Source organism: Myiozetetes cayanensis, unplaced genomic scaffold, assembly GCF_022539395.1.
Source record: "Myiozetetes cayanensis isolate MyiCay16 unplaced genomic scaffold, myiCay2020 scf5-8, whole genome shotgun sequence".
Lineage (NCBI taxonomy): Eukaryota > Metazoa > Chordata > Aves > Passeriformes > Tyrannidae > Myiozetetes > Myiozetetes cayanensis.
This window is the reverse complement of record NW_026087742.1, coordinates 111,519,411-111,541,504: the sequence shown is the minus strand read 5'-3', so window position 1 is coordinate 111,541,504 and position 22,094 is coordinate 111,519,411. Positions and strand designations below refer to the sequence as shown.

General features: G+C 38.5%; 1 protein-coding gene across 1 annotated transcript in view; it reads left to right on the top strand.

Moving 5' to 3' along the window:
* The window catches only part of TRAPPC10 (trafficking protein particle complex subunit 10), a 41,283-nt gene that overhangs the window by 2,774 nt on the left and 16,415 nt on the right, over positions 1 to 22,094 (top strand). The window contains exons 2-12 of the mRNA XM_050332612.1: positions 6,580 to 6,661; positions 7,356 to 7,491; positions 8,602 to 8,798; positions 10,585 to 10,780; positions 11,884 to 11,995; positions 13,028 to 13,275; positions 15,433 to 15,579; positions 17,064 to 17,178; positions 18,236 to 18,312; positions 20,551 to 20,642; positions 21,623 to 21,763. Of these exons, the coding sequence (XP_050188569.1) occupies positions 6,580 to 6,661; positions 7,356 to 7,491; positions 8,602 to 8,798; positions 10,585 to 10,780; positions 11,884 to 11,995; positions 13,028 to 13,275; positions 15,433 to 15,579; positions 17,064 to 17,178; positions 18,236 to 18,312; positions 20,551 to 20,642; positions 21,623 to 21,763 (1,543 nt within the window). The remainder of the gene's footprint in view (positions 1 to 6,579; positions 6,662 to 7,355; positions 7,492 to 8,601; positions 8,799 to 10,584; positions 10,781 to 11,883; positions 11,996 to 13,027; positions 13,276 to 15,432; positions 15,580 to 17,063; positions 17,179 to 18,235; positions 18,313 to 20,550; positions 20,643 to 21,622; positions 21,764 to 22,094) is intronic.

The following is a 22,094-nucleotide window of genomic DNA, read 5'->3' as shown; positions in this document are numbered from 1 at the left end:
TTTTTCCCCTTTTTCTCAGTGTGGAAGCATCCCGGAGTATTAAATCATTCTTGTCAGTTAGGACTGAGTGCCATGATGACTCACTTCCAAAATTAATTTGAGTAACATTTTTTGTGCTGTCAGTCTTGCTAGATTGTAAACCCACTGGGGAGTTTCACTGTCCAGCTGTGGTTCTGCTCTCTGGCACCGTTACCTTGCAAACTCTCTCAATTCAAGTTCGCAGCAATTTATCTGCATTGCTACCAGACTTTGTAAGCTTACAAAGCATTTTGAGTCAGCTTCTAGCTTTCTCACTGCTGTAGAAGTACTATTTTTAGCATAATTAAATTTTCTTTTGTTTTATTTGCACAGGCAAGTTGAGTGTTTGCATCAGACATCTTGAACTCGGGTAGTTTCTGGGCAATGTTGACTTGACATAATCTTTAAAACAATGCAGATTGCTTTCCTAGGAAGTACAAACAATGTTGCTTCCTTCTCATGAGGCCTATTTGAAACTTTGAGAAGGTCTTTGGAGCTTCAGCATAATGTTGTTGCACATATATATCAACCAAAGAACTCCTCCTTATGTAGCTGATCTGCACTTAAATTATTAGCTCTGTCTATCTCTATGAAGAGGAGGCTGAAGACTAAAGACAGTCCTGCTAAATGAAGTAATTAATAGGTTTTTCAGAGCTTTCCTACCAAGCTGTTCTTTTGTCGTCGTTTTCATGCAGTTGTGGAATATTCTTTGTCAGCTTGTAGTATCTGTTTATGTATTGTGTGTTTGCACGTTTGCTCTCACTGTCAATACTCTGCCTTAGCACCATGAACTTTATGGATAACCTTTGAAGGATATTGGGATGATGCACTGCTTTCATCTGGTCCATGTTCAGAGTGTGCTGTGATACAGCAAGAGCAAAGCCATCAGCAAAAGCATTGTAGGCCTGAGAACAGAAAATGCTTGCAATTACCTACAAGAGCAGCATAAGTAGAAAGGTTAATAAAAGCAAGGGGTAGGGGAAGAGTTTTATGTCTTTTCGTGGTGAAGATAAATTCTAGCAGTTAAAGAATATTTTTCTGGGACTGGAAGAGCTGGATTCAAAAGTTCTTCTGTTACTAGTAGGTAGATGTAATAAAAAAATGTGCCAACAAGAAGTGGGATGTAGCCCAAGTGATTATAATGATTTGCTGCTAGTGAAACCATTTAAACAACTATATCCTATAAATGGATTTTCCCCTGTTCTCAAACAGAACTCCTGTCTGCATTATAAGTCATAACTATCGTGTAGTTGATCCATTATTCTGTGCTTAAATATTTGATTACATATGTCATGAGAAGAAGCAGCATATTCTTTTTAGTGATTTAGTAGTGTAGCATTAAAGTTTTGCTAAAAGGATATTCCTCTACTAGTGAATCAGCTAGGATTTTTACATAGCAATTAAGTGCTGTGTTTCAGTTTTTAGACCTCTTTTGAATATGAATTCAGGTTGGGGGAAAGAGGACCTTTAAAAGATATAAATACAAAAACCCCACCAGCCTTCCAAAACTTCAGGTAGATGCACTTATAACAGACTAGTGAGTTAAGAAAGAAAGATTCATAGTAGGAGTTTTTACTAGTGGAAAAACGAGTGGGATCAGAAAGGTTAACTGTGACTGATATTTGGGGATAAAAAACCCAAACAAAACCACACCAAAGTATAGGCTTAGCACTGCGCTCTTTTAAAGGTATTCAAAGCCTTTTATCTCAGTTGACTGGGCTTGTCATTGGTATCAAAGGAAAATATTTGTCTTCTTTAGTCATCTGACCTCAGGAGTTTTTGTTTTCCACTGCCTATGCAGTTAGTGGGTTGGGATAATTTCCTCTAGAGGAAAAAAAAAAATCATTGTGGGATATTCAGGTGCTGCAGTGACAAAACCTCTAAGCATCTAAGAAGTTTGGAAAGTGTTAGGGAAAAAATGGATTATTGTGCATTTTAGGTGGTTTCAGGCAGGTATTAAACTAAAAAATGTCAATATTTTATGGTTATTTCATATCAGCTGCAAAGAGTACGTGTTCTGCTTGGGTAAAGTGGTTGTTCTGGTTTTCATCATTCCTGTACAAGTTCACAACAGAACAAGTGTCCTAGACAGGGCTGGAGGGAAGTGGGGGATGGCTGCACTGATGTGATCTACCAAAATGTCAGGGAGAAGGACAAAGTGGAAAGAGTCACAGAGTGGTTTGGGTTGGAGGGGACCTTAGAGATCATCCCATTCCAATCCCCTGCCATGGGCAGGGACACCTTCCACTAGACCAGGTTGCTCAGAGCCCAATCCAGCCTGGTCTTGGACACTTCCAGGGATTGGGCAGCCACAGCTTCTCTGGGCAACCTGTGCCAGTGCCTCACCACCCTCCCAGGGAAAAATTTGTTCCTAATACCTAATTTAACCTGGCCCTCTTTCAGTTTGAAACGCCTTGTCCTGTCACTCCATGCCCTTGTCCAAAGTCCCTCTCCAGCTCCCTTGGAACCCCTTTAGGCACTGGAAGGGTCTCTAAGGGTCTCCCTGGATCCTTGCCTTCTCCAGGCTGACCCACAGCTCTCTCAGCCTGTCTCCAGAGCAGGGGTGCTCCAGCCCTTTGAGCATCTTCGTGGCCTCCTCTGGACCCGCTCCGACAGGTCCACGTGTCCTTCTGACATTGTGGGGCCCACAGCTGGGTGCAGAACTGCAGGTGGGGTCTCACCAGAGCCCAAGAGAGGGGCACAGTCACCTCCTGTGACCTGCTGGCCACACTTCCTTGGATGCAGCCCAGGAGGACATGTGTGGCTTTCTGGGCTGCCAGTGCACATTGCTGGGTCATGCTGAGCTTCTCCCCAGGGCTCTGATCAGTCCATTCTCCGCCCAGAGTTTGTGAAGTGTTTATCTAAAGTGGCAAAGGCCCTGCCTTCTGAACTTTGTAACGTGGAAAGGAAGGAAACAGGTGCTTTGTCCTTTCTTCTCCGTCTCCAGAAGTTTCAGTTTCTCTTTAATGTATATCACTTGAACATCACTGTTTCAGTATTAGTGTTACCACTTCACATACAGAAGCACCCTACACTTCTGGCATCACTGAAAGAAGTGCTCTGTTCTTTCTGTATTTGGGGTTTGTGTGTTGACATGCAGATGGGGAGGAGATTAATTCAGAGAGGCATAGCTTAAAAGCTGAGATAGGTGCTCCACGGGCTATGGGTTAACTTCCCCCCTCCTTAATCAAATATTAAAATAAAGTAATCCGTACATGTATCAGATTTGCAATAGTAATATAAAATATGTATAAATTTGAAATATTACAAATTTATTAAATTGAATTAATATGGAGTATTATAAAATAATGGTATTAGGCAAATTTAATGTAATAAAACAGAAGATGTGCTCTTCTAATTGTGTTTTAAGTGTTAAAGATTGACACTTCAGTTATCATCTCAGTTGGATATTTAGGTCTTATTTAAGTCTGTTGATTCTAAGAGAAGAAACCCCTTCTCTAGAAGGGTGCTTGGTTTTAGTTGTGAGAGTATTCCAGAATCAATTCTCCTTCCCATATAGGCACATCCTTCCTTTTCCTTTTCAGTAGTATCTGATCGTCATTTACACTGTGGCTGGGGGCAGCTTTCCCCCAGTACTGACAGTCACAGAGTAGTTTGGGTTGAGTCTCAGTGTTGAGTTGTTAATTGTTTTGGGTTTTTTTCCTTCTTTTTCCAAAACCCCTCCAGCTAAAACAAACCTCCCTCCAGCTCCCAAGAAAACCCAACAAAGAAACCTGCAACAGAATCTTTGAAGCAATTCTCAGACTTTTGTGCAGACTTTTGGGGTTTGCTGTAAGTTTGAATCCCAGGGTTACTTGTGGTTTTGGAATGTTTTATCCATAATTCATAGAATTCAGTCAAATACAGGTCCTTGCTACTTACTACTCCTGATGTTGGTCCCGGGTCAGTGCTGTGCTAGTGTTGCCTGCTGATAACTTCATTTTTACTGTTCTTGACTTGAGAAGCTCAAACATGCTGATTACAGTAGATAGAGGATCTAGCTGAGCAGAACCTGAAATGTTACAGCCCTTTGGCTGTTGATAATATGTGGTAGCAGCGTTTGCTTTGTGTTCAAAAGACAGATAATGTATTTTGCATTGAAGGTCTGTTCTCCCTTTTCTTCTAATCCTAGAGGACAGTCTTTGCCTTGATCATAAAACACATTCTTATGTGTATTTTAAATGACTTCAAAACCAACACATGAGGAAAAATTGACTGGTTTTAAACTGAATATCCCTTTCTTGAGCTGATGATGTCACGTGGCTGTCTTGAATAGCACAGTGCTTAAACACGATCCTCTAGTAGTTCCTCTGTATTCTGGAGCAGTGCTTTTTATTTAAGATGTTGAATTCTGGTGGGTTTTTTGTAGCATACACTGAATTTTTAGGTGCAGTACAGAAAGAATGGTTTGTTATGCTCCAGAGGGTGAAATACGTGGTTTGTTCTTTCCATCAGGCTCGAAGCTTCACAGGCTCTCATTTTGATGTGGTCATCAAACTGTTGCTAAATCACTAAGCCGTGTTTCACTTTCTGTGGGCAGTAATGAGTTGCAAATCAATAGACTGTTCTCCATGGCCTCGCTCACAGAGGTGTAACTTGGTATAAAACAGCATTAACAGTCCAACTTAACACTTGTTTCAGTATCCATTTTAGGCATTTGTTTGTAGTCTTAAATAACATTTGGTGTGGTACACTTAATTCAGACAGGATCAAGGTGAAGAGTCAAGAATAAATTACTTTCTGGAGACAAGGCTAAAGCATGAATAGTTGAGTGGTGGTTTTTTTTGTTTTTATTTGACTTTTTAGCTAGTCCCTGAAATTGTATTGTTGAATAATAGTTAATGTGGTCAGACATCAGAAGAGCTGGTTTTGCTTGTTCTGGCATTTAATCGGACTTGTAAAATTTCAATTTTTTTCTTTTTTTTTAGTTTGCTGTGTGGTGATAGAATTATGCTAATGCAGGTAATCAAAAGAATATATATGAGAAATAGGAGAAAAGGAGAGTGGACTAGGAAAGGATTTCCAAGATAAACTAAAGCATGTAAAGTACTGTGGAGGTGATGCCTGGCTGTGTGCCTAGAGGTGGGATTGTGTGGTTGGGAGGGAGAAAAAAGGATTTCAGGTACTTCTCCAGCTGTAGCTTCCAGTTCCACAGGAAGATGAGAAGGTAATCTTCCTGTTCTATCTTCTGTACAATGACACATGATTGTGGAAAGGAAACAGGTGGAAAACTACCAGGAAATAGCAGAATTGCCTGTATGGCTGTTAAATTCTTAATTGGAAAATGTAGCTCTCCAGCTCAGGAAATAAAGGATTTTTCAAGAATTAAATTGCAGTCTGGTAGAGGAGGATGTAGCTGTCCAGAGATGAGGCAATAAGGAGGAACCACAGGGAAGGGCAGCGTGCACATGAGAGATTTAGTAAACAGTGCCATTAAACATCCTCATTCTCCCAGATTCAGAGGGGGCATGTGACACATCAGGTTTTAGAACTAAGATCAAGGGGAGTGGCAGATATGTTTTTGACCTTGCATGCTTCTCATTTTTGGATGTGTGTCTCTGCCAGACATCAAATGCTGTGTCTTCTACAGGAGTATCATAAAGACTCCTTGGGTGCAGTCGACTGGTCAGTTTGGGTTCAAACACATCTGACAGAATTCCTTGTTACAGAGTTTACCATTATGTATAGTTTGCCATCTCTTTGCCAAAGGTGCTGACAACCATCAGAAGTTGGAAGGGCTTACTTTAAGCCTGTCTTTTCCTTGTCACATCCTTCCTTATACCCAAAGGAAAGCAGCAGAATTTAAGAATTGTTAGCAGTAGGCTGCTGATGGTATATTCTTTTCATATGGTAGACATTGCATTTTGTTCTGACTTGTATATACAAGTAGCTACTGCAGTGCTGGTGTCTTTAATGTAGTTGTTTGGAGTGATTTAAGCCTAACCACAGGTCTGTGTGTCAGTGTAGGGCCAGACCTCACACTTCCCAGACCTCAAGAACAGCCTGGTGGTCAGGGAGGTTTTTTGTACTGACAGCAGCCCCAGAATAATGAGGAGAGAGGAATCCAATCCAGTAAAGCACAGAACATGTGCTAAAGCCATTTTTCTCAGGGGAGATCCAGCTACAGAAGGGATGTGAGCCTCTCTCTAACCACTCTTCTGGTATGGGAAGGTTAAATTCATTAAGGTTTTTAATTATACTTTTTTATTTTTTTTTTTTTTAGCCCATGACTCTGGCTGAGGAGGTGCCTGTTTAGTTTTTGGAGCTGGACCAGCTGTATATATGAATGATACCCTCTTTGGTATATGGATTATGTAGCTCTGTGGAAAATCACAATAGGAGGTTTATAACAGTATGTGTATCATGTGCCTGCTAAAAGTGTTGTATTAGGTCATGAGAGCATGTGATTTTAAAAAATTTGGTTCAGTGCTGGGCTTCAGTTTCCTCATAGCAGACAAAATAACATGTTTTTATTGAAACAGCAAACCCTTAGTAGTATAACATACTCATATATATTCTATAATTTGCATGTGCTAACAGATTAATGCCTTTCACTTTCAGGTGCCGGAGATCAGAATTTATTTTCTTCCTTGTATCCTACACTTTCTCAGCAGCTTCCTAGAGAACCCATGGAATGGAGGAGGTAAACTTAGTTTTTTTTCTGTGATACTGTTTCACTGTGTGTTTTTTGACTTGGATGAGAGTGTATTTGTGGTGTTCTGAGAAGCTCTTACCATAAATTGAGTTGAATAGAGCAAGTGACTTGAAGAAATTGGAAAAATTAGATAATCAGAGTAAATATTGTGCACTTTGGGATGATCCTTTCAACCCTTTAACGTCACAAAGAGAAAATTTATAGTAATGCTGTGTTTCTCTTCTTGGTTTTGTGGTTTGTGGGTTTGTCATGGTGGGCTTTGCTGTACTCTGTCAGCTGTGTTCTGGAAGTGCCGCTCTTCTTCTTCGTGACAATATAGGTAGAACTTATGTGGAACTAGATGTACTTTCCTTCAGGAAGTTTGGTGTGGCACGCCATTTTGTGATTGGAAAAAGTACTTGGGGAATTTTCTTATTTGGCATTTTATACTTGCCCTAAAGACGCAGAAAATCTCCTAATGAAAACTGAAGAGCTTCTAGCTCCCGTTCTTCCAAAAGGAGCCTCTGTCACATTTCAAGTGATACCAAATTTTATTTAACTTTATGCAAACTGCAGCAAGCGTAGTTTGTGAGTTTCCAATACCAGAGTATTTCAGTTCATTCCTCCTCCCCAAAACACGTGTTCATTTTTGTATTTTGCTGTGTGTGTCTCGTCCACTAATTTCAGTTTTCAAACTCTGTAGGTCTTATGGCCGTGCTCCGAAGATGATTCATCTGGAATCCAACTTTGTTCAGTTTAAGGAGGAGCTACTACCCAAAGAGGGGAATAAGGCCCTTCTGACTTTCCCCTTCCTTCATATTTATTGGACAGAATGTTGTGTAAGTATCAGGAAAACATGGTGAAAAACCGAGGACTCAGATTTAAAAGTGAAATTATTCAAGTAAACATGAAAATCAAATGACAATAACAGACAGCACAAGCAGAAAGTCAAAACAATTAAGTCTGCATTGCATAAGCCTACATACCTTACAATATTGGAAACAGAACTTAGTCAGCTTGAGTAGTTTTTGCCATAAGCAGTATTTCTTTGTAATGTTACTTGACACTAAGAGGACAGGCATTTGAATAACCTGTTTTCAGTATTTTGTCATAAAAAACCCCAGGATCTAAGAGTGTAGCTGCAGTAGCACAGTGCACTTGTTTCATAATACAGAAATGTGGCCAGAGCGGTTCAGTTACGATCTGTTCGTGCACTGAAATCTAAAGATATGTATTTTTTCTTTAGTTCCATCTTCTGTATGGGTCAGGTATTAGCACATGTCAGCAATCTAAACTGGGCAAGATTTGGAATGTCTTAATCTTGTTTATCTGCAGTTTACTGGTTTTTGGTTTGCTTCTGTTAGGAATTAATTTTCCAGTTGAAGGAGAGAGGTGACATCTGAACAAAAATCAAAAAGTACCCAGAACAGCCTTAAGAAATATTGGAATACTAAAACTAACCCAATATTGGAATATAAAGCTAACCCATAAACAAACAAAAAAACCCCAAATAGTTCCTTTTGATTATTTTTATGCAAAAGCTTTTAAACAGTTTAAGATTTGAGCAGTGCAGAAGGTGCAAAAGCTGATGTTACCATGTGAGGAAAAACCAGTTCAGCTTTGTAATTTCAAACTTGTTTTTGTTGTGGAGTTCAAGAATGTGTAAAATAAGAGTTTAAATTATGTTTAAAAATCTTAATTTCAGTAATCTACAGATTACAGATAATATACCAAATATTAAGCTCTATTTACTGTTAACCAAAATACTGGAAATAAATTAAATTCCAAGGCCAAAACTTTACTATGCTTTACCCCATTTGATTTCTTACAGTAAGTGAACTTACTGTCGCTAATTCTGCTTCTGTTTGCCTTCTTGTGGAACAAAATCTGCCTTTTGAAATTGTTCAGAGTGTCTGTTTGAGCTGATGATTCACCACTTCTCGTCCCAGGACACGGAAGTGTACAAAACTACGGTCAAGGATGACATCACCAAGTGGCAGAACGTTCTCAAAGCTCACAGCTCGGTGGACTGGCTGATCGTGGTGGTTGAGAGTGATGCCAAGAAAAAGAACAAAACAAACATCCTGCCTCGAACCTCCATAGTAGATAAAATAAGAAATGACTTCTGTAACAAACAAAGTGACAGGTGAGCGTTCTTTTTGCTTGCAAACATTTTAACCTTCTGACTAACGTGCTGATTTAAAAACCTGACTCCCTGTGTAACAGATTCTCTGCTCATTTAAAGTCTTTCCTTGATGTCCAGCATTCAGACTGTAAGATCTGTGCTTTGAAGAAGACTGATGCAAAGAATAAAGGGAGAAGTTTATTTTCAGTTCTTCCTGGGTTCGCGCTGGCTTTGAAAAGTGTTTCAAAAAGATTTCAAGTGTCTCCTCCTGGCTAAGAGAGGTTTAAGAGAGAACAGTGTGATGATAATCAGGTTTTAGACCTTCAGGGTTTTTTGTTTGCATAGGTGCTTGCAAAAATGTTACCAGGGTTACAGGTAGTGGGAGTGAGGTGAGTAGGGAATATGAACCAAATAGGGTTTATTTTTTGACGTTGTACTTTCTGCCCTTCACTTAATCACTTTTCCGCTCTGAGATAATTGACTTAAGGCCAGTTTTCTTCAGCTGTTTTTATTCTAAGGAAAATGATAATGAATATATGAAACTGTGCTTCCGTTAAAGCCAACAAAATCCACAAATCTTATTTTGAAAGCAACTTTACTGTCTTTCTGGTACTGAAACATTGAATCTATTATAAATCACCTGGTTTTTTTCTTTTAACCTTAAGAACTGACTTTAAACAGGGGATTTTCCCCCTCAGAATGAGTGACAAGGAACACATTTGAAGCTGAAAAGAGTGGATGGAAGCACTCTTAGTACCTTGGTGTGAGCTGACAGTGACTGGCAGGTCAGCAGGTTACCACACACTGTCCATTGGCAACACTTTCAAACCTAAGCAGGGTTTGGTGTATTTTAGGGTTACTGGGGAAAATGGTTTGAACAACTTTGATTCAGTTTGCTTTTGGCTTCTAACTGATTAACTGGCTTGGTTTAATAATTCTGCTATAGAAATCTCTAACCAGAAATAGTGTTTTACTTGGATGAGAGATTTTCCTGCCTTTGGAGATGCTGTTAGTTTTTTGAATGTTACTAAATTGTGATAGAAAAAACTGCAGAAAGAAAATGCTCTAAAAAAGGATGATTTATTTGTGAATTAATGGGGTCTGTTTGTTTCCTGGGAAAAGCAGTGGAAGTTTTAGCACATAGGATGTGTCAAAACAAATTGAGATATTGCAAGAATATATTATGGATGATTATTTTAAGTGACTTAGGAAAGGCTGACTATATGTGATCTAATGGATCTTTGATTTGTATTTTGCATAATCCTTACCAGAAGTAACTATAATTACTGTTCTGCTGATTTGTATTGCTAAGCAGACTTTTTTTTCCCATGCCAGCTACAGCATTACTTACATTACTTATGTTTAAGTAATTGGAATAATGTATCCATTATTTGCTTCAAAAAAAGTAAAGCTTTAGAATATTCATTTTCTGGAAAACACTCAAGTCTTCTCATAAACTCTATCACAGACGTAAACACACGTGGAAAAGTTTTTTAAAAGCCACCAAACCTCAACCAAAAAAAAAAACCAAACCCAAAACTGTAACATACCCACCTCCAGACGATCAAATATAACCCTCAAACTTGCTTTTTAACTCTCATTAATGTGGAATGAAAAACTGAATTTTGTTCTCTCTGAATTTGTCAGGTAGGCACAATATTCAACTGTGCATTTATATGTGAATTGTGTGTTTTTTCTTTCTCAAAAATAATGTTTATCAGTCTCTTTACAGGTGCATGGTGCTGGCATTTACATGTGAATTTTGTGTTTTCCTCCTCAAAGATAATTTTTATCGATCTCCTTACAGATGTGTGGTACTTTCTGACCCTTTGAAAGACTCTTCCCGTTCTCAGGAATCTTGGAATGCCTTCCTGACCAAACTCAGGACGTTGCTTCTCATGTCCTTTACCAAAAACTTAGGCAAGTTTGAAGATGACATGAGAACTTTGAGAGAGAAAAGGACTGAGCCAGGGTGGAGCTTCTGCGAGTATTTCATGGTCCAGGTAAGAGTTTCTTGTTACTGAAGAAAAGTACTTGAGCCCTAGTTTTAATAATGGTGCTTTTTTTTTGTTGTCCTGGTCATTCTTTGAGGGCTGGGGCAGGAAATATGAGGGTTTAAAGGTGTTTTTAGATCCTGTTTGTAGCTGATCTGTGTTACGCTGTAATACATTTTATACAGTAGTACAGTTCCCTGCTGTTAAAGAAGCAGAATCTTTTCAAGCTTGTCAAGATTTTATGATTCTCAGCTGAAGCAAACAAATGGCATCTAGAAAGTGGTTTAGTAGTTGCTCCTGCATTTTGGGTGAATGCCCCATTACTGTGCCTGTGCAAAGACACTCAAACTCATAATTGGTATTTAATTGCTATGTTTTCTTTGTTCGGGTTATTATCAGTTTGTGTGGAGATGATGTTTAGAATACAGTGTCTATTTTGAATAATCCACAGAGATAGTGCCTTGAACTCCTTTTTTTTTTTGATAGTTTTAAATGTAACTTCTGTTTCAGCTGGTTTAGAGAAAAACAAGAATCTCTTGTTCAACGAAAGTAAAAATTTTGATTCCTTTGGAGTCTTCTGGTCCCTGTGCAGTGCTGTTTTCCGTCTCATCTTCACATCTCCTTTGACTGCATGTGCTGCCACTTGCATAGGATATACTTAATTCTCAGGCTTTTTCTGCTTACTGGTTGGGCTCTGTGTACCAAGAAACTTTTTATGATACACTGCAGTTGTTGCCTTCACAGTGTAAATGGAGAGGAAAAATTAATACTATTATGCGAGATGAGCCTTCAGTATTTATTCATTTATTTATTTATTTTTAAATTCAGACTTTAATAGATGTATGAGCCATATCTTGTAGTGAATCAGGATCTGGATTCACATCAGAATTTACTGGAATAGCTGTGTGACTTTATCTCCTTTTGTGAATCTCCCTGTGTTAGGAAGAAATGGTGCATCTGCTCCAATGGCAGGTGTTCCTGTATGTGTGAATACTGGAAGGGAAAGGACGTTAGAAAAAGTAGTTCCCAGAGCTCTGTGGATGGGGACAGGCTGTAATTCCAGCGTGAACAGTATCAGTAACATGTTCCTTGTGTTGCTTGTGTGTCTAAAGGAAGAACTGGCCTTTGTCTTTGAGATGCTGCAGCAATTTGAGGATGCACTAGTGCAGTACGATGAACTGGATGCCTTGTTTTCTCAATATGTTGTCAACTTTGGGGCTGGTGGTAAGTGCCTTAAAATGTGAAATAATTGTTGAGTGGATCAGTGTCTTTGCTCTGCTGAGCAGCCCAGTGCTTTTGGCACCACATGTGTGCATGGCAGTCACAGAGAGGACGCCCTGGGCAGTTGGTGCTCTTGTTTTACGCTGTGTTTTATGCAAACTCATCTGTTTGTCAGTTATAGTCCTAACTGAAGTTTTGTTTCTCGTCTCTGAGGCTTAGAAGCAGTTTGTAATGAAAACCTGCATTTTGCCCTTACGGGATGATTGTTACAACCAGAGCCCTGAACTCTGTAATTACCCAGGTATTGATCTGTCTGAGATGCAGCTGCTGTTTTCACAGCTCACTGCTAAATTTTTCAGTAAAGAGCTTCCTGGAGAAATGCATTCAGTGTTGCCTCAAATTACACGAGATGTTTGGTAATCACTACAAAACTGAACAGAAGTAAGTGCTTAATCTGCACTACAGAAGATTTAACTTCCTCTTCAAGAAAAAATTACTGTGCAAGGAGTATCAAATAACTTTAAACTGCCTTAATGAGCTAAAGCACATGTTGTTATATAACAGCTTTAATGGGGTATGTGTTATGAATCTGGTAAAAATATAGTGCAGGAGTAATTGCAGTGAAATATATTTGTGCTGACTGAACCCAATGCAATACCTGAAAGTGGGGGCACATCTATCCACGATGGCTCTGTAAGAAATACTTCAGTAAATAAAGCTTATTTGTTTTGAGCTTCAGATAGGCTTAATTGCTAAGAAATAAATTACAAACTGATTGTCACTATACTAACAATAAATATACAATTAAGCCAAAACGCCTGTGGGGTTTGAATGTTCTGAAATTCTGTTACCTTACCTGGCTTTGGAAGTTTTGCTGGGTTTTATTTGTGTTTTGTTCTTGGTGTTATTAATTCATTTATCGATATGATAAACTTGGGAAGGACTAAGCCGGCTGACAAATTCTGGAGGGGAGGATGAAGAGGCTTTTGGTAGAAAGCAGCGGTTGATTCTTGGATATTAACTTTATTTACTTAGATGGTGCAAACTGGCTGACGTTTTTTTGCCAGCCAGTGAGGAGCTGGAACGGTTTAATCCTGCGAAAACCAATAGACATGGAGAAGAGAGAGCTAATCCAGAACCAAGAAGCTACTCTGCTGGACTTGCGTAGTTACCTGTTCTCCCGCCAGTGCACGTTGCTGATCTTCCTGCAGAGGCCGTGGGAGGTTTCCCAGCGAGCACTGGAGCTTCTTCACAACTGCGTGCAAGAGCTCAAGCTATTAGAAGTGAGTGGGTGCAATACAGTCCGTTATGTGAGTGGTTTTATCCAGGAGTGATCTGACAAGGTGTTTGAAGTTTAGATGTCAGTGGTCAGAGTACAGTAAACACTGTCTGAGAGTTATCAAGATGATGTTGTAATAACAGATTGTGCTGCTGTTGGTTGTTCCATCATGATGATGCCTTTGGCAAGAAATCTGGAGACATCCTATCTGAAAAAACAAACCTATATTTAGTTTTAAGTGTTTTAGTCTTCAGCTAGGAAGCTGACTATTTACCAATTAGGTAATTTGTCTGCTCCTTTCATGGATTTGTTACCAATATGTTGAAATACAGTTCCTGTCATTTTAAATCTATAGCAGTATTGAAGGAAATGAGGCAGAGTGGTCAATATATAGTTATGCAGGCTAGTGTAAAAGAGAAGTTTTGAACTACAAACAGTACCTACAAAGGGGCTTCCTACTGCCATGCAGCCTTTTGTGGTTCTTACTCTGGGATTCCTTTTGGTGCCCAGTAATGCTCTTCAGTATTTTGCCTGTGTCTCTGCCCAGCTCATCCAGTGACAAAAGAAAAAGAAACAAGGGACAGCACTCAAAGCTTTTTGTCCTGTCTCTTGCCTCCATGCTTTACCTCTCTTCCCCTCATACTTTAGTTTCTGCTGGTGCTTTTAAATCCTCTTAAAGATGCTCTATTAGGGTGGTTGTACACTGATCACCCTTCATCTGTGACCACAGGTGTCTAAGAATTGAAACAGATCTTTAAGAACAGTGTAGTTTGCATGAGATTATTTCTGGATATCACCTTGTGACTCATCCGTGTCCTTCATCCCATGGGTGCTCTGTTACTTTTTTCTGTGCCATTATAACAACTGCTAACTCTTGCCTGTCTGACACTGTGGTAGTGAGTTCCATCTGTTCACCTGCACTTAAGACCTGCAAATCTATTTCAGATGCATTGCTGACATCATCTATTATTCTAAAACTAATATGTAATTCCCACAGATACTGTTTTCTGTGTGCATTTTGTGGGTTTTTTTTTGTATCCAAAATAAGGACACACAGCCTTCTAAATCTCTGAATGTGCTTCCTGCAGTTCCCCCTTTGCTCTACCTCAAGTCTGTCCCGTGCCCCCAGTGTTTGGGGCTTTTCTCTGCATTGTCTTTTATTTCTGCTGTTTTTGTCGTGCTGTGGTGATCCAAACTGAGTGCAGGTGTTGAGACTGGGAGACAGTGACATTTATTTGTGCATAGCATGGAGTTATCCCTGTTGGGATCCTTTTTCTTAGTATGGGCAAATCCCTTACTGTGGCTTGACACCACTGAACACACAGCAGAAATCTAAACTTCCCTGCTCTGTCTTTATCTTCCTTAAAATTCTTTCAGAATTCAGATCTTTGTTATTTTTTCAAATGCATTCTGCTTGTACTTTGAACTTTCCTATCACATTAGTCACCTAGTTTATTATGCATTTCAAGACTTCCACAATCTTTCTAAAAGGAATATTTTTGCATTATTTATGAACGGGATTTTGAGACACCATTATTGGGATTATATTCGAGATCTTTAGTTATGCTCATTTTTATCTCGATTCTTGAAAATATTCCAGTGTCACTCTTCTGTCTTTCTCTGTCTTTCCTCTTTTTGTATGTGTTTCTTTGTTTGTTTTCACCTCCATTCTTTAACTAGTTGTCCATCATAGATGTCTTATCTTTTGATGAATAAACTCACTGTTGTGAAGGAAACTTTAACTAATTTTTTTCAGGTTTTTTAACTCTTAGTATACTTTTTTTTCAGTCTCAGTTAGAGCTGATGGCTCTTTAACAAAGTAATAGTCTATTTAGAGAATTTTTTCCTATCTCCATTTTCCTTAGGCTTTGTTTTCAAACTTTTGGAATAAGTACTAGTACCTATTAGTCTTCCTTCTCTTTCATCTTGATGAATATATCAAATCTAGTTAATACAATCACTGTTTAGTTGCTTAGCTGTCCTTGCTTCATGAACCGATAGATATAAATTATTCAGGAGGCAGTGAGAGTTGGCCTGTGCTTTGTGAGCTAAGCTCTTCCAAAAGGTTCTGCTATGTAGCATCAAGAAAAGTATTTTGCTGAAGTATTTTCTCATCTGACTAATGTTTATTTCCCAGTTAATTTTATCTGTTCGTCTTCAGGTCTCAGTTCCTCCCGGAGCTTTGGATTGTTGGGTGTTTTTGAGTTGTCTGGAAGTCTTACAAAGGATAGAAGGCTGCTGTGATAGGGCTCAAATAGATGCAAATGTTTCCCACACGGTTGGCTTGTGGAGCTATGCCACTGAGAAGGTGAGCAGTGTGTTGGGGTAGGGGTATTACAGTGCTGAAGTCGAAAATTTGTTTGCATGGAAGAGATTTTGCACTTTTTGAGCATGTGAATTTCGGTTACAGCAGGAAAAGCTGCTCTGGTTTGGATGCATTTACCATTATAAATACAGATTTCATCAATCTATTTACTATTCATTATTTCTTCAGTATGTTAGAACAGTAATAATATTCAAGTTCTACTTACTCTGTTTCTGTGAAAGAGTTGATGTGTAAGGTTGCTACTGCTGAAAGAAGGTATAAACTCCAGAAACTACTGAAATAGAGTGCTGTGGTCTTTGTGGATGGTTCTGAAGACCAGTGTACGCTCACCCTCTTGTTTCCACAGCCTGTAGAATATTTTCTATTTATTTTAATCATAGTTTGCTTACATTCCAGTAGACTTAAGAATCCTCTAACTGACCCTAGGAGATCCTTGTCCTATTGCAAAAGCAGAGAAAGACAATCTCACCTTGAAGAGTTAGTTTTTAAAAATAGAAAAAGGGTTGGGGGTGTGATCAGAATAAAGGGAACAAAGGATTGTTTGAAGTGGCAATGGGTGCATCAGATTCTTCCCATGCTCCTTTAGATGTTTCTGTGGAAGAGATGTACCAGAGTTGGAAACGTTCCTCCCATTCATCATTTTTCTAACACAAAGGGTAAAGGGAATAATTTTAGGATAATGAGTAGCAGCAAGGTGGAACAGACTGAATGAAAGACATTGAGCAACTAGTGACAAAATCAAGTGGAGCTTAAAATAAATTCAAAAAAAAGAAGTTAATGTCCATCCCCATTTTATGGTGTAATGACAAACTGAGGCCTTTATTCTTTAACGGGCTTGTCTTTGTATTTGGTTGTTCTGAGTGAATCAACCGAATGGCCAAGAGATCTGAACTTCTTTAAGACAGTATCCTCTTCTGCCTCCTGTGTGTCAGGAGAACCAGCTGCTGTCTGCAAGGGGTTTTATGGTATTTAACTCTGTTAACACTGTTAGCTGTGCTAATCTCTTTTTCAGGAAGGTTTTCACCTGTCTAATCTCAGTATCCTGGAGGCTGCCTGCATTTCTTGGTTATGTGCTTTTCAGAATGCATATAGAGTTATTAGAAGTAATCCTTGTCATAACTGCCAAACATCTCAAGCTTTGTCTGTCTTTATGTGGAAAAACAGAAGGATTTATTCAGATTAGATGTTGTGCATATAAGGACATGTGTGTATGTGCACATGTTCCAATATTTGAGTCAGTAACTTACATGCAATTTAATTCTTTAATAAATTAATTTCTACTGTGAGAATAACAGTTACTTTTGAAAGCTTCTCTACTTTCCATCTATGAGGCAACTTTGACATCCTATAAGCAGCATAATATGAAAGCAACGGAAATGTCTTGTAGGAATGATGTAATAGAATAAAAGGAGTTTTATATTGATTTTTATACCCTATTGAAAGCAAGCATGTGGTTTCTCTTATAGTTAAAATCTCTGGGCTATCTGTGTGGACTTGTGTCAGAGAAGGGACCCAATTCAGAAGACCTTAACAGAACTGTGGATCTTTTAGCAGGGCTGGGAGCAGAACGCCCTGAAACAGGTATTTACTAGGAATTCCTTCCAATAACTGACATTGTCTCAAATGCACAGCATATAAACACATCAGTAATAAGAATTCTCAGGTATACTTGTGATGTACACACATTGATAAAAGAATTTGTAAGAGATAAAGTTCTAATGTGTGTCTAGTATTTTAAATTATCAATGCATCTCGTTTCTGTTGAAAGTAGTAGTTTTTCTATTAATGCTCCATTCATCAGCATTTAGGTAAATTGAGCAGTGCCAGATCTGAATTAAGGTTTTAATTCTCTCAGACAAGTATTTAAAATAAAATTATTTGAAAAACAAATGGAGCATCCTTGCTCTGATGCAAATACATAACCTGCAGCTTGGGGATTTTGTCACTCTCCAAGGTATTTCTGGTGGGAAGAAGCTTTCAGATGTTAAATATGCTAGAACAGTTATTACCTTTGAAGCATTAGCTGACACTTGCCCTTGCAGGTATGATGAGCCTTAATTCAGTGCTATGGTGCCTGTTGTCGTTATTTAAATTGGGAGCTTTTTATTTCTGAAATACTGACATGAATTTAGTCTGGCAAAGACCTGTAAACTGATCAAGCTACTTCAGAAAAAAACTTGGTCTTGTTAACCATTTTCCTTTGAAGCACATTGTTTAAAGTAGTAAAATGTCTTTAAATTACAGTACACTTCTGTCATGCTGATTTATAAATCCAGCAGTGGGGAGTTGTGAGAGCATTGCTTTTGCCATGATATGGTATTTAAGTGGAACTGTGTGTCGTACACTGAAGAAATGTGGAGAAGTTAGTGCAGTTACTATATTGCTGCTTGCCTTTACCTTCCTACCCTGAACATCACTCACTACACGTGAAACAGCCTCCCTTGATCTTTTTTTTTTTAGAGCCTGGGGAAGAAACTCATGGTCTGTCTCAAAGTGTTAGTGACATTTGCACATAAAATTAAGTTTTCTCTCCACTTTGTACTGAAGAAAAAGCAGGGATGAGGTGGACTGGGGTGCAGGCAGGCTGTTCTGAGAATGTGTTTCTAAGTGACACCTCTTGCTCTGCTTTCTCCTGAAGCCAATGCATCACAGAGCCCTTACAAGAAACTTAAAGAGGCCTTATCGTCTGTAGAAGCTTTTGAAAAACACTACTTAGTAAGTATGACTTTTGCTTATGTGTGTTAGTTTTGTGTGCTTACACTGTAGATGAAACAGGGCCAAAATTTTCAAACCTGAGAAGATACATTGAGAACATAAATCTCTATTTCCATATTTTGGTATCGAAGTTTATTCCTTGCACACTGAACACAGCAAGGCTGATTTGTTTTACAGTCAGAACCCTGTACAGTCCCCAGGTTTCAAACATTTGCATTAACTTTAAAATTTACAGTTCTGAGCTAGAGGTTATCATCTGTAAGAACATACACTTAGATGTTAAAAAAGCCAATGTCATGGCTATCATATTCTGCTATCCCAAATTCAGAATTAGCTGAATTTTTCCCAGAGGAATATTGATGTGTAACTTCAGCTTCCTTTTAAATCCTTTAGGCTTGCATCTTGCAATGGGTGTTATGTGGTTACAGTTAGACTGCTGATTTTTTTTTCTTTGTATTAACTGTGGGACATCAATGGAAAAAATGGCATTTCTGTTTCTATTTTTGGCTGCAGTTTTATGCAACAGAAATTCAGATATCTGATACACTATAAAAGATTGGGGTTTGTTTAGTATTTAATGCTAATTATTATTATACTTATTAGTATTATTAATATTTATATTATTATATTATATCCATTTATTCAGTGGAGAAGAACATAGAATTAGTTAACATTTCCAGGCACAGCTAAGATAATTTATTTGCATTTAAAATTTTAATGATTCGGGAAAGTAAAATGCAACTTTTCAGAGATGTTGAAAGCAAGAAGTGATGAGCTTTTATTACCAGAAAAGCCTTTGTTCTCATTCAATGGCTGGTCTTATGCAACAACTTCAGAATCTTTTTTTAAGACTCTGAAAACTTCTACAAGCATGTTGGCTCGTACCTTAATTTTGGGGAAACGTAGCTTTTCATTTGTATGTGTAGTGGGAGTCAAAGACTTCTCTGGTTATACTAATCTGTTAAGGATTGATCACTTAGTTCACTGTAGGATATTGTTGTGAGTTCTTAAATGAAGAGAAAGGGATTTTTCTATGCTCTCCATGAGAAACATCAAAAATGGCCTGAGAAAGAGATCATTTTAGGTCATTTTTCTGCCCATAGGAATAGATGTTTTCTGACAGGTACTCTGCAAAATATTTAGGCTGTTGGGAGCTCTTAAGGAATTTGTTTTGAAGGGTAGAGTATTTTTTAATACACTAAGTGAAGGAGAATGAGCTTCTCTGGAAGGTTGCTGATAGTCAGAAGAGGCTGCAGGTTTGTAAATATGATCACAGAATTACAGGATGGTTTGGGATGGAAGGGACCTTAAAGATCATCCTGTTCCACCCCCTGCCATAGGCAGGGACACCTTCCACTGGACCAGGTTGCTCCAAGCCCTGTCCAACCTGGCCTTGAACACTTCCAGGGATGGAGCAGCCACAGCTTCTCTGGGCAGCCTGCCCCAGTGCCTCACTGCTAATTTTGTGAGAAGGGTTTGTTGCTGTTATTACAAGCCCAGGGCAAGGTCAGGAAGGTGACACACAGGTACTGTGTGATTAAGCTTAAAGATGAGTGATAAACTTCAATTTGGGATTGCACAGCTGCAAGCAAAATTCCTTTAAGGCACTCTTGTGAAAACAGTTATTGTGATTGTAAACCTTAGCATTTTGCATTTAATTGTATGTTTAAATACAACTTCCTTCCAATACACCTAATGGAAATACGTGCAGATTTAGTGAGAGAATCACATACCGTGTTCTGTAGGTGGTTGATTTGGTTTTGAAGTATTAGCTGTGAGGCTCTGGGGAAAGCTCTAATGTTGTTGTAAATATGTTCTGCTGTGACGTATCCTGGAATGATGCACCACACAATCCTGCAAGGATAATCTAATGGCAGATAGTCACCGAGAAATAGGTTCTTTCCAAGAAGAGACAGGAGATTCAAATGTATATATTTGAATATATACATTTGGAACTGCTTCTCAGCTGTTGTTTTGGTGGGTTTGAGTTGCCTTATCTGATTTTAATAGGCTTTTTTACTTCTACTGCTTACAATACAGCTATGGGATAATGACCAGCTGTAGAAAACATGAAGGTGACCTGTTCCAAACTGCTCTGTATTGTGTGCTCAGGGCAAATGTGACTCATTCTGGGTGTTTTGTTGTAGTAATTTAGTTACTGGCTATGAGATTGTGTGAAATATCATATAGCTACTAAAAATACATAAAGCTTATAAGAGTTTCTTTTCTTTTAAACAGGATCTGTCCCATGCCACCATTGAAATGTACACAAATATTGGAAGAATTCGCTCAGCTAAGCTTGTGGGAAAGGACTTGGCAGAGTTCTATATGTAAATGAATGTTTAAAATGTCTTAAATGCATTAGCTCTGAAAAGTTTGAATGTTATCCCTTAGGAAAATACACTGTATTTAACTGGGAGATGTAAAAAAGTATTTTTTAAAATGCAAACAAACCCTGTTTTCAGGTTGTATTTCTGAAAAAAAAAAAAAAAAAAAAAGAAGAAAAATAATACTAGCCATCTCTTCATATCAAACCCTTATTCTCACCTCATGATTTTGAACTTTTAGCTTTAACTGTCCCACGTTCTTTAACCTGATTCTTTCTTATTCTAGGAAAAAAAGGGCAATAGGGTGTGGTGGGAAAGCAACAACTATAAACCTTGAAACGAGTCAGAAGCCACATTAGAAAGCAGGCTGTAGTAAATGCAAAGTTATAAATATATTTTTTGGTTTTATCCCTGTTAAAATCCACTGAGGAAACCTCCTGCATTGCTTTTCTGTTTCATTTAATTTTTCTTATTTAGAAGAATTTGGGAGTCAAATTTTTTTGAGGTATAGCTTCTCACCTATGTTCACTAGAGCAGTCTAGTCTAGATCTTCTAGTTGCAACAGATTCTCCTAAATTAACTTAAATTTTCACCTGGGGGAAGGAATAACGTTAGGTTTGAAGGCTACCATGGAACTGCTGCGTGGTGATAAAATGGTATTTTCACTGAAGCGTTTTTCTGCTTCAAAACTTTTGAGTAAGCGTATTTTTAGTTAACTCTCAGAGGCTCGAGATGGCTTTGGGATAGATCTGTATATGAAGCCTTTCATTGACATTGATTACAGTTCTACTTGCTTAAGTGAATTGCATAAGGGTAGGCCCACAGTTAGCAGCAAAATAAAGATCCAGATGGTTCCCTGCACCTTGCCCTGCACTTACATGCAGAGTTCCTCTCCCATCACCACTTTTAGGAAAGGCGCAGAGCGTTTTCACGGCCTCAAAGGTTCTTATATTTTTTTCTACTCATTTCTTTTATTTTTAAAGGAGGAAGAAGGGCCCACAGAAGGCAGAAGTGTATCTTCAGGGAGCACTGAAAACTTACCTTGCTGAGGGCTGGGCATTGCTCGTCACGCACACCAGAAAGCAGTTGGCTGAATGCCAGAAACACCTGGGGCAGGTAGAAAAGTATCCTCTAAAAGGCAGAGACGGAAAAAATCAAGACTGGAGAAAATTATGCTTGGGATTATTTTTCTGATGTATCTCTAACTTTTATTTCATAGTAAAGAGTGCCAAACATCACACAGCTGAGCTTTTTCGTGTTTCCATTGTTGCTGTTCATCTGGGGACAGTTGGGTTATTTACTTTTTTAGTTTTACTTTTTTAATGTCTGGTTCACTTAACACCTTTTGCATGGGGCTGCTGCTCTCTGTTTTAATCTCTAGGTTCTAGACAGTTGTGCATCATGCATAGTGTCAAATTTGTCTTTAGCTCAGCAGACACCACAGAGTGTATTTTG